Raw genomic sequence first — 12,615 nt, forward strand, 5'->3', positions numbered from 1 at the left:
AAATAATACGAAGGGAAATAGCTAAATATAATTTCTTCTTATAAACCTGTCAAACTTATGTGATAAAAATTACCTGTTAATGATAGGAACGGTGTTATTAGTTTTTGTAAAGTTTATATAGTTAATAACAATGTAATTCATATTATTTAGGGATCCCTAAAAACAACAAATAAGTATCTAAAAGAGTTTATTTGTTTATTTTTTTAATTTATTTTCATTATTGCACATGTCTTTTTTCTCCATGACCTTCATCTTTAGACAAGATTTGTTTTACTTTAATTTAACCGGAAGTTTTAAAAACGTTGTTACTGAACTAATATGTCGGAGAGGTTCTAATGCAAATTGAAAAATCTTTTCTACGGAAATTAATTGAATAGTTATAAAGTATATTTCATACATTGATGCAATTGTAGATTTTGTAAGACAGAATTTCCGTTATTTAAATTTGTTTTTAATTTACTTATACTTAATATATTTTTATTCTAGAACAAAAACATTTCTTTGCTCATTAAACAGAAGTTTCTTGCATATTTAAACAGAAAGAATTTGAATTTGATAATACTTTTCCCGTCAGAGACGTACTATTGATTTTTAATTAAATTTACTTTCATTCATCAAAGTTTTTTTTAATGTGACAAAACATAATTTTTACAAAACTTCAAGATCGATTTTTAAAACAAAAAAAGTTAAAATTATTTTAACTGACATTTGCAATTTTTATTTCTTTTGCGTTTTTTATTTCTGGAACTTAAACTTTAAGAAATTGAACAATTTATTTTAAACCTTTTATGATGGCGTAGATGGGTTTTTCTTTTTTCTTCTTATTTTATTACCACAACAAACGATTTTCTAGCATGAAATTTTAAAATCTAACGATTATCCGTTTACAGTTTTAGCGATTATACGTTGTATTTTGTCAATAAGATTATACTTTGTTATATAAAAAGATTAAAAAATTTTTTTTTACTATATGAAAAAAAGATTATGTTTTAAAACTTTAAAAAAGAAGAACAAATATAGTTGTAAATATGTGATAATATAACGGTCATTAAACTCAAGTCCATTTTAAACGGTCATTAAACTTAAGTCCAAATGGATTCTAATGAAAAGATGCATCTAAAATTAACTTGGATCTTCTCACAGTTAAAAAACCTCAAAATTAATTTTTGCTACAATAAAGTGCTTAATAAATTAGTTTTAATATTAGCAATTAAAGAAATTTCATTTTACGCAAAATTTTCATGACGTCAACCGGTGTCTTAGACTTGCCTTTTTTGTTTTGATAGCAAGCGTGTGAAATTGAGGGTGTTAAAACTGCACTTCTGCCTGAGGAGAATAAACTTCAATATAATTAAAACTGCACTTCTAATTTTTTATTTTATCAATAAGTTATTTTTTGTTTAAAATAACAAAGTTATGACAATTTAAGTACCGATTTTTCGATATATGGATTTGTAGAAGAATTTGTGGTCAAAATTATGTTTTTCTTCATCTAAATTGTCATAAAACACGATTTCCGCGTACCTAATATATGTATATATACATATATATAAATATATATATATATATATATATATATATATATATATATATATATATATATATATATATATATATATATATATATATATATATATATATATATATATATATATATAACAAGTAAAGAAGTTTGTTATTTTTAAAACATGCACACTATATATATAACACTATATATATATAACAACTATATATATATATATATGTGTGTGTGTGTGTGTGTGTGAGTGTGTGTGTGTGTATGTGTTTGTGTATGTGTGTGTGTATGTTTTAAAAATAACCAACTTCTTTACTTGTATAACTTCGATGATAAACAATTAATTAGGCATCTAATGTTACTGACAGGCAAAAGTTGTTTATCCCCCTTCCAACCCCAACATTAATGATATTTACTTTTGTAATAAACTCTATTTTAAAAATTCGTTCATGTGAAAAACTATTACTAAGGTCATTATAACGCATTAAGGCTTTAACTTTTGCTTATTCCTAAGTTTTACAAACTATTGAGATTTGAAAATTCGTTAATTAGTTGCAACCGATTAACGTATAATTGCACTCTTGTTCCGTCGAAGCGAGTTATGATGCTCTTTAGTGAGCTGAACTTGTTTTCGCGGGCCTTGGTATGCCGCCTCTATATGGCAATTAGCCGGAGGAGGATATACCATAATACCAAAGTACTGAGATTTGACATTGTTTGTCAGTTGTAATGATGTTTGGAGCAACAAAAATTTTCAAAAAAATTTTTAAACTTTGCCGTTAAAACAACGTTTAAATTAAACAACGTTTAAACTTAGCAGTTAAAACAGCGTTTACAATAACTTTAAAATTTTAAGTTTAGGACAACTTTAAAGACAACAATCTTAGACAAATCCAATAATTTGGTTCAAATATTTACTTTTCAAAGTTACATATATGATCAGTATAGTATAACTTTGACAAACACTTTTAAAATAAGTTTTTTTTTAATTTTTTTTTAGTCATGAATTAGCTTAAATAAATAATTGTTTAATCGAAAATGAGTTATCTGAAAAAAGTTTCAAGCTCCAAGTGAGCTGATATTTAGAGGATACGTATGATAGAAAGCGTAGACAAAATTACGTAGGATAGAAAGCGTAGACAAAATTATGTAGGATAGAAAGCGTAGACAAAATTACATAGGATAGAAAGCGTAGACAAAATCCAGAAGATTACCGAGTATATAATAGGATTGAGGACCACCGTGTTTATAATAAGGTTGCAGAAGTTGCAGATAAATTGTTAAAAAGAGTCCACGGTCCATCGAGTGTGTCGCGATATTGGGTGACTCACGACCCACTCGGCATTATAATATTATGCTACACGTTAAACTTTTTAAAAAAAGAATTTCAAAAATATTATAATTAAGTTTTTTTCTACCAGTCACAGCACCACCGATTGAAGGTCATTTTGTCAAGTACTTAATAATATTTGCTTCAAAATTTTTTTTACTTACTTTTTACTCGTTTTTTTATCTTATTTTGTGAAACAATAAACTTTTTTGATTTGCTAAACCTTTTTAATGTGATAAATTAAAGGAAACATGTTAAGGTTGAGGGTGGATTTAACTTGAGCGTAATATCATCCTTAACACTAACCATTTTGATTGGTCAACGGTCTCTTTTTTTGTTGGCTTTTTGTAGCATTAATTTTTGAATTGGTCACACAAAAAATATTTATATAATCGTATTGGTTCAGAATTTTAAAAAGTCTTCTAAAAATTGTAGGGTTAATTGAACATGTCTTAGTATTGATAGAATACATATTACCAGAGGCGCATTGATTTTTTTTCAGAGGTTTGAGAAAATTCGGATTATTGAAAATTGGTATTGTGAATCGTAAACTTTTAACAGGATGTTGTGAACTTGATACTTATTAAGAAAATTAAAAAAGTTGGATCTAAAGTGACCTACTTAAGATAATAGACGTGTTATCTAGATACTATACTGTTACTTACTTTACATCATTTACGTTTTTAAACAATTTCTAAAGAGGATTTCCTTAAACGTCAGCTCATATCTCTGTAACAAAAAATACCGGTAAGCTGATAATTTATAGATAATCAGATTATAACCAAACTCATATTGGGTAATTGGTAAGTTCAGTAAACCCTTGTTGGACCATGGTGCTTTATATCGGCTGATGGCCTTCAAAATAGCTTAACATTTTTAGATTTAACGGCATGTATCACACTCTTATTTCAAACGTAAAATGATTTTATTTTATTACCACTATCAGATTGAAAGTGATTGGGTTTATTTGATTACGCCCTTGTAAGAGCCCATCTAAATTATTTTTTCAATCCTTTTCTAAAATTTTTTTTCTGTGATAACAAATTATAGTTTTAGGTGTCTCAAAAATACATATAAAATCCTGTCACATTTTTTGAATCTATATCAATTTAAATTATTTTTCTGGTGTTTTGGGTTGTTTTATTTTTGTTTTAAGTTGATTAAAAGTGAAAAAAAATCCACAAATCTAAATTACAACCACTTTACTTACGTCAAAAACACGCTTCAAGACTAGTATACAACAAAAACAAATTTACTCATGCTCAACCCCTACTGGAACAAATGAACACACTATATATATTCCGAATAAATATTTTTCAATATATACTTGTATGTTTAAATATAAAATAAGTCTGGTTCCAGAACATTTTACAGCACACTTTTTTAAAAACAATATAAATAAATACAATACAAGAGCTACAGACAACTTTAAGAAACAACAAGACTCTCAAAATTCTTAATTACATATCGTGGTCCCTATTTATTTAACAAATTAGTTTCCAGAAACGAATAACTATTATTCGATAATAATGCAAGAATAAAATCAGATTTACCATTGTTTTGGTTAATAAAAATTTTAACATGATAAAAGAAACATAGCCACATTAAAAACTAAAAACACAAAATTTCTTTTAATGTAGGCAAATGTATATCTTTAAAATAAAAGCTAAATATACAAACTTCAACAGGTATGAAAGTCTAACAAAGGTACTTTGTAAAGTTCTCTAGTTTAGGCTATTTTTTGAGGCTTCTTAATGTGAAACAAATATTGTCCCATTCATAAAAATTTTCTTGTGTGTCAGACAAGCATTTAATATTTTTTCATTGGCTTCACATAAGCACTGTTTTCCTTGACATTTGTAATTTATCCAGTATAAAGTTCACGTTTCAAATTTTCTGAGCTTGATTTCACATTCTTATTCTTTTTGTTGACAAGTTTATTTTCAATGCTACTCAATGATTTTGAGCTAGAACTGTGATCATGGCACTCTTTCGGATCTTCTTCAGATTGAACTTTTGACTTTATGCTCTTTGTGTTTTTATTTAATATTTTTTTTCTTTGCAAGCTTTGAGCCAATATCAAAACTGTTACTAAACTTTTCTAAATCTTCTGTGCCAACACTTTTTCCTGCAGGAACAGAAAGCTTTTTTTTCGTTGTTTAGTTTCTGAAATGTGCAAGGATTTATATTTTTCTGTAAAAAAATCTCAAAGCTATCTTCTAAAAATTCTTTATCGTACAATTCTCTCTCTCTAAATTGTGTGAGAAGTTGATTGACATTTACTGGATGAATACCACACTTTCTAAAACCTGATTTTAAGTTGTTAGCCTGATTTGGTTCTACAGCAATCAATAACTTGTTTAAAAGTTCTGGAAAATGTTGTTTTTCAAGAGATGTTTTTGTGCAGCCAGCAGGGAAATCTTTGTACTCTGTAATAATTCTATGCCAAGCTGTTTATAAAGGTTTAAAGAAAGCCACATCTAGAGGTTGAGTTATATGTGTGCTATTAGGTGGCAGGCAAACAAATAGTATTTCATTTTTTTCACAGGCATTAATTACTTTTGGAGAGATATGAGAGGATAAGTTATCGACTAACAAAACTTTAACTCCTGATTTTTCTTTCAAAGAAGATAAAACTATAGAAAAAATCCACTCTTCAAAAGCTGCTCCGTCAAACCAACCACTTTTAGTGTTAAAGTATCTGACTCCTTTAGGACCTCCTTCACACCAAGTTGACCACAGATTTACAGCTTTATAAACTACAAACGGTGGTAGAACTTCACCTGCAGCATTACCTGATATCATAATAGAAATACTTGTTTTAGAAGTGTTTCTTATATTTGCTGGGTATTTATTACCTCTCTTTACCAAGCATTTTTTTGAACCTGGATCATCACTCAAATTTGTTTCATCGTAATTATACATGTTGCTTGGAGGTACATTTTGTACAGTTTTTGATAATTTCTGAATATAATCCTTTAAAATTTCTTCATTAACCATTGCTCGAGATTTTTTTAAGTTTAGCACAAATTTACTTGTAAGTTGTGGATGTCTTTGTAAAAATGAGTTAACTAAGTCAAGCCCAGGAAAGATTTTAAACTCTTTTACTTTTTTTCCTAAACTAATTAGATAATTATTCATAATATGACGTAAATCTTCTTTACTGATTGGAAATCCAAAATCACTCAATTGAATAGTACACTTCACAAAAGCAGCCTCCTTGAATTTGGAAAAGAAGTATGGTTTACCAGCTTTTAAGTTGTGTTTTCCTTTTAATTTGTAACAAATCGTTCTTCGACTGATGCCATATTTAGCAGCAACTTGCTTTTGTGTCAGCTTTTTACATTTTACCTCAAGACATTTGGATAGGTCATTATTTGTATAGTCTTTATATTTTATGGCTTTGTAACAACTTGACATTTGGAAAAAACATGAGTGTTAATTAGGAATAAGCAAAAAATGTTAATAAAAAACATTAAAAATATATGTAATAATTATGCTTATATATAAAATTTACTTCAAATTTTAAAAAGTATTGTTTTTAGATGATTAAAGACAGTTGTGGTAATTTTGAACATTGTGCAAAGTTATCCCAGTTTAGTCAGAAATAGTAATTTATTTACAAAATTTAGTTATTTTTCTTCACCTATACTGACTGACAATCGCATTAAAACATAAAATAATTCAAATTAATATTATGATGAGCATGTTATGCTGTTTACTTACCTTAGGGTCTAATTCTGATCTGCTTAACAGATAAAATTTGCAAGAAATTATTTGCGTGACTTTTTTCTATGTTTAAGTAAAATTACTTGCGTAGAAAGAAAACTTGTTAAAATGACTTTTGTACACTATTTTTGTATTAAAACTAGAATAAACAGCTGACTTCAAAAGTGCTTTGCAGTTATAGTTAAAATTTTTAACTGCTAGAGAATAAAATATCTATGACTAAAGTTGTGCAATGTTACCCACGGTTGTGCAAAGTTACCCAAAATTACGGTATTTATTTTATTCATGTCTCGGAGTTGTAAGCAACTAAATTTTTTTTACCTCGTATATTTCGAACTTTATATTTACGATTTAAATTTGTATATCTTTACTGCCAATCAGTGATTGGTTACTTGTAATTACTTTTTAGTTGTAAAATAAACATGTATAAAAAATAAAAAAAAATTGTGTCTTATTTACCAAGAAAAAATAGTTTGAACATGGCCTACTTAAAGTATACATCCTAATTCTCCGCATATATGCCGATAAAATAGAAAGCCAGTTTAGTATGCGGTTCTGAATGAAGGTGTAGCGAATCTACATAAATTTAAAATTGAAATATTGAAAATAAAGAATGGCTAACAAATGTTGTGTTGTTGGCTGTTTTCTAATTATTCCAGACATGATGCGGCGCCAGTTTTTTCATTTCCCGTAAATGAAGAATTAAGAACGAATTGGATAAAATTTGTAAATAGACTAAACTGGATACCAACTAAATCATCAGTTATTTGTTCAAAATATTTTCAGGAAACATATTTAAAACATGGAAAACAAGAAAAAAGATTTCGTTTAATAAAGAAGTTAAAACCAATACTAACTATACATCCAAATGTTATACCAAAATCATCTATACTGACAATAAATTTGGAAAGAAAATCTCCAACAAAACGTATTTACCAGAATGATCAGAGCAGCGAATTTTATGAAAATGATTTAATAAAAAGTTTAAATTGCATGGCTAATATTCCATGCCCAAGTGGCTACCAAATGCTAAAACATGATGATAATATTGTATTTTACAAAATGCTGTTTAATGAGCTTTCTATACCAGAAGTTATTGAGTGTACTAAGGGTTGTTTAGTACCATTACCGAAGTGGTTTCGTAATGGTCATAATTGTACATTAACTTGTAAAAGTATGTTTGAAACAATCCTGCCTATTTAAGAAGACAAGCAGAAAAAAATTTCTAAGTTTTCGAAGAACTTGAAAAAATAAAATATCTATAAAAACCAATTTATTTTGGCAACCTAATTTGATATGCATTATTATTGCACTATACATCTATGCAATCCTACAAAGTACTTTTGGAAGAATTTCAATTACCATCACTTTCTTTATTAAATAAAATTTGTTCTGGTAACATTGATGCACTAAAAGCTGCAAAATTATTACTTGAAGATGGCAAAGTGTTACAATATGTCTGCATAATATTTGACGATTTACAAAAATGTGCCGAATACTCTAGTGGAACTGTAACAGGCGTAAACAATGTGGGTGAAACTCTACAAAAGTGTTATTTGTTTTATGATAAACAGTTTTAAGGAAAACATCCTATACATTATAAAAGCTATTCCAGTTGTAAAAATTGATAGTGATTGTTTAAAAAATGAGATTCTTAAAACTTAGAATCTTTTGCTTAAGAGTGGGTTTGTTGTGCGAGCTATTGTGTGCGATAATTATGCAAGAAATATTTTTGCATTTAATAAATTGTTATCAGAATACGAAAATGGCTTTGATAACTTCTCAATTTTATATAACTGTAGAAAAGTTTATTTATTCTATGATGCAGTACATTTAATTAAAAATGTGAGAAACAGCTTGTTAAATCGAAAAAAGTTTTTGTTTCCCCTATTTCAGTTTATTGGGTTAAAAGATAATTTTACAAGTTAGAGAAGTATCTTGGAAACTGTTTCATGACGTCCATGAAAAAGATCTTGCTTTAGATGCAGATTTACGTATAGCTCCAAAACTAACAAATAAAGTGCAACACCCAGGAAAATATAAATAAAATGTTCAAGTAGCTCTTGACTTGTTTAATAAAAGTACAATAGCTTGTTTGAAATCATACTTTCCTTTATGTGAGGATGCTGTTGGCTTTTTATGATTGTTTAATAAATGGTGGATTATTGCTAATAGTAAAAACAAGTTTTGTTCAAATAACTATTTAGAAATTGCTGCTATCTTGCATAATAAAAAAACAGAATTTTTACAAGCAATGGCATTATGGATTGATAATTGGAAAAAATAAAAAATCTTGAACTGTGAGAAATTTGTTATGTCTACTCAAACTAGTTCAGAATTTAAACAAACACTTAATTGTCATGCTTCTTTAATTGAAGATCTTTTAAACGATGGTTATATTACTGACATGACTGCAAGATTTCAAAGTGATCCAATAGAGAGAAGGTTTGGACAGTACTGACAGATGAGAGGTGGCAGGTTTTTAATGAGTTTAAAAGATGTTTTGTGTTTAGAGGGAATTATCAAATTTAAAAGTTTAGTTAAAGAAGGCATTGACATCCGCAATAGTGACTACAAAAAGACTAACAATCAAAAAAATATTTTAAAGTTTTGAAAAAACTTCAGTGCATTTTTTTAAATAATTTATCTTTGTCAGAAGATAGCAGAGAAGTTGCCTTTCATATTGCAGGTTATATTGCAATGAAAATTTCAAAAAGATTTAGTAAATGCTGTAATGAACTAATGATTGGAGTAGATGAATATGATTCTCCAGATAAACAATATATTATAGTTTTATCAAAGGGAGGATTGACTACCAATCTACCAATCTAAGTAATTATAGTTGTGATGCTTTTGCAATTTTAGACTTTACTTTTGATGTAATGAACAACACCGATTTGCCATTAAGAACAACTGCTCAGTTTATTTTAAAAACATTTTTACTCAAAGAAAATATCCTTTGTTCTGATCACCAAAAACTTGGGATAAATCTCATAAACAAAACAACCAGTAATATATTCTTTAATAATAAAAGAAAAGTAATTACTGATGGAAATATTATGGACAATATAGTTAGTTTTAAAAAAAGGCAACGAAAAAAGCAAGATTAAACATAAATAAATAAAATTAACAAGTTTTTAATGAACGATATTTCTTTTTTTTTCCTAGAAAAATGTAAGAAATTAAAAAAAATTCTTAAAATGAAATTTTGTTGTAGTTGAATAGAAAGTATTTTTATGAACATTGCATTTATATGCCGTATATGCATTTATATGCTGTATACTTTATATGCCGTATACTTTAAGTAGGCCATGGTTTGAATATCGGATACGGGTGAAATGCAGTAATGCAGAAATGCCGCACTCCTTTGCAGGTTCTCCCTAAATCAGTCGATTTATGTACTCAAGCTCCTCCATTTGTATAAGCATGTGGTTAATAACTTAATTTCAAATAATAATTTCATAAAAATGCAATCTTTATTTAAAAAGACAGTCGATTAACGCAGGCGCGTTGATATAACTTTTTCTTTAGACGTTATATGATAGAATGAATTTTTCAGTAACCATCTACGATTTAAAAAAAATTGTAAACCAACTTTTTCATTATCTTTTTCTCATAAAATTTATAACTAATTTTTTTTTCAGGATCTAATAATTATTTAAAGAATGTTGTAATTTCCTATTTTCGTGTTTTTGCAGAGTTATTAATTGCACTCGTAAAACAATTTTTTAAAATTAAAAACAAAAATATTAACAAAAAAATACTTTAAAATAAAAAGCAACCGTTTTATTTTTTTAAGGTCATTCTTAATATATCGTGACGTTAGAATAATAGGGTTTTATCTGCCTTTTGTACTGTCAAAAGAATTTAACAAAATTAGTTCTCTTAAATTTTTAAAATTAAAAGTAAAAATTCGTTGAATTAAAAGATCAAAATATCAAATTAGTTAAATTAATGGTTTAGAATATACATTATTATTTATTAAGTAATAAAATATAAATTAATACAAAATAGCATATCGGTAGATGAGAGTAGTAAGATTCTATCTTCATAGGTATATTTAGAGATATTTTTCACCATTTTTGCTGGCGTGATTATATTTAAAAGGTTAAGATCAGTAACCTTTCCTTTGACAAGTAAGGAATTTTGACATTAATCTCTCCGATCTTTCGTATATAGGTTTTCCTAATATCTGTGGATCTGCAAATTACAAAACAGTGAAACAACTTCATATAATCTATTTAAAATATTATAATATATACACTGGCGTAGAAACAGGGGATCAGGGTGGTGCGGGCAATAGCCCCCCCCCCCCCCCCACACACACACACACTTATTTTAGGAAATTTCTGTTTTTTCCATTCAAATTCTGATTCTGGCTGCCTTAGTCCACCTAATTTTCCTTTTGACCCCCCTAACTTTCTAGGCCTTCCTACGCCACATGTAGAATTTACTATTTATAAATTAAGTCAATTTTCTCTTAAAAAGTCACTTTAAGCGATGCGTTATAAGTTCCCGGTTCTACAAATTTGACAAAATAATTGCGTATCTTTGCCAAGTAATTGCTGTATTTTGCTTAAAAAAAGAAATTAGTTTAAACAAATAACGAGATGATATATTTCGTTAAAGTAAACTTTTGATAGCGCTATGAAATATCGTTATAAAAGATCGGTATTTAAAATATTCGATTTCGATGAAAAAGATGAAAAACAACAGTATGCATTTTTTTAAACAGTAAAAACTTTTAAAAAAAGAATAAGAACTTTTATGTAAATTGACACAGCTTTAACTTACACTAATTCAATACGCGCTTTGATAGGCGTCTTTATTCAAAAATTAAAAATTTTATTTAAAATTTTACCTTTGTTACAAAACTTTTGAAGAGCATACCTTTTCCATGTCTTGTTTCACCTACACTTTGCCAACATTTCCAGAGGGTAAAAAGTTCAGATTATGCAATAAAATCCTTGATGAAAATATTACTTTACAGCGATGTTTTTTTAAATCATACGACATTGGAGAGAACCGTAACTTTGAGAATCTTTAAAATAACTTAAATAAAATAACTTTATAACTAAAAAAATAATTAAAAATAAGTTTTATGTGTATATATCAATAATTGTTTTTTAAAGGTTGATAAAAAAAATTTAAAATTTTTGCATTTTGCTTCCTGTGGAACACGCCATATGTATATGTTTTGTTGTAAAACTCAATAAATACAACAGTTTGGGATTAGTTAAATTTATTTCTTTATAATAAAGTAATATGATATGTTTATATACCAAAAATTACACTATAATGAACACTCAATTGGTTTTACTTGTCTTAATTGGCATGTTTAAATAGAGTTTTAAAAGAGTCACTTCTTTGGTATCTTTAAATATGGGATTAAAAGGATTTTTATTTAAATTTTAAAAGTTTAAACAAAAACTATTTCAAATGAAAAATAAACATTGTTTTAAGCAATTTCGATACTTTAATACTTTAACAAACGATTGATGACATTTAATAAGTACATACCAGTACACGTTTAATGAGTATATACTACATTTAATGAGTATATACTACATTACTAGCTATTAAATGCTACTTCAAGAGGTAAGCATAAAGAACATTTGCAAATCTGATAAATAAAGGCGAATCCGAAGAATATGCAAATATATAAAGTTTTTACCAAAAAATAAATTTGAAGTGGCTGCTTATAATTTTAAATTTGATAAAAACCATCTAAAACCAAAAAAGAGGTAAAGGTTAAAAAAAGCTAACAAATTCTTGAATACTTTAAAAGATGAAAATAAAGTTCTGAAACGGGAAATTAACAATTTAAAAAAATCTGTCGATTTTACAAGTGATAAATTTGACAAAGTTTTAGTTGAACTTGCCGAAGCAAAGTCTGATCACATTAAACCAAATAATTTAGAAAATATTGTAACTGAATCCATGAAGGACAAATTAACAAAGCAAGAAGATTGAAGAGACGAAACAATTTGAGAATTAATGGAATTGAGGAATCAGAAAACGAAAGTTGGGAAGATTGCGA

General features: G+C 27.4%; 2 protein-coding genes across 2 annotated transcripts in view; both read right to left on the reverse strand.

Moving 5' to 3' along the window:
- LOC101238831 (transcription factor HES-2) overlaps positions 1–11,795 on the reverse strand; it is a 15,046-nt gene extending 3,251 nt beyond the window's left edge. Inside the window, exon 1 of the mRNA XM_065814948.1 lies at positions 11,466–11,795. The gene's annotated coding sequence lies outside the window, so the exon portion shown is untranslated. The remainder of the gene's footprint in view (positions 1–11,465) is intronic.
- LOC136089802 (uncharacterized) lies at positions 5,301–6,266 on the reverse strand. The gene has a single exon (XM_065815891.1). It carries the CDS (start codon positions 6,264–6,266, stop codon positions 5,301–5,303), a length of 966 nt encoding a protein of 321 aa, XP_065671963.1.
- Positions 11,796–12,615: the final 820 nt, after the last annotated feature.

Source organism: Hydra vulgaris, chromosome 13, assembly GCF_038396675.1.
Source record: "Hydra vulgaris chromosome 13, alternate assembly HydraT2T_AEP".
NCBI classification, from domain to species: domain Eukaryota; kingdom Metazoa; phylum Cnidaria; class Hydrozoa; order Anthoathecata; family Hydridae; genus Hydra; species Hydra vulgaris.

Bases quoted from the DNA above. Each gene is read 5' to 3' on its own strand.
- LOC136089802 (XM_065815891.1), bottom strand. From the start codon at position 6,266: ATGTCAAGTTGTTACAAAGCCATAAAATATAAAGACTATACAAATAAT.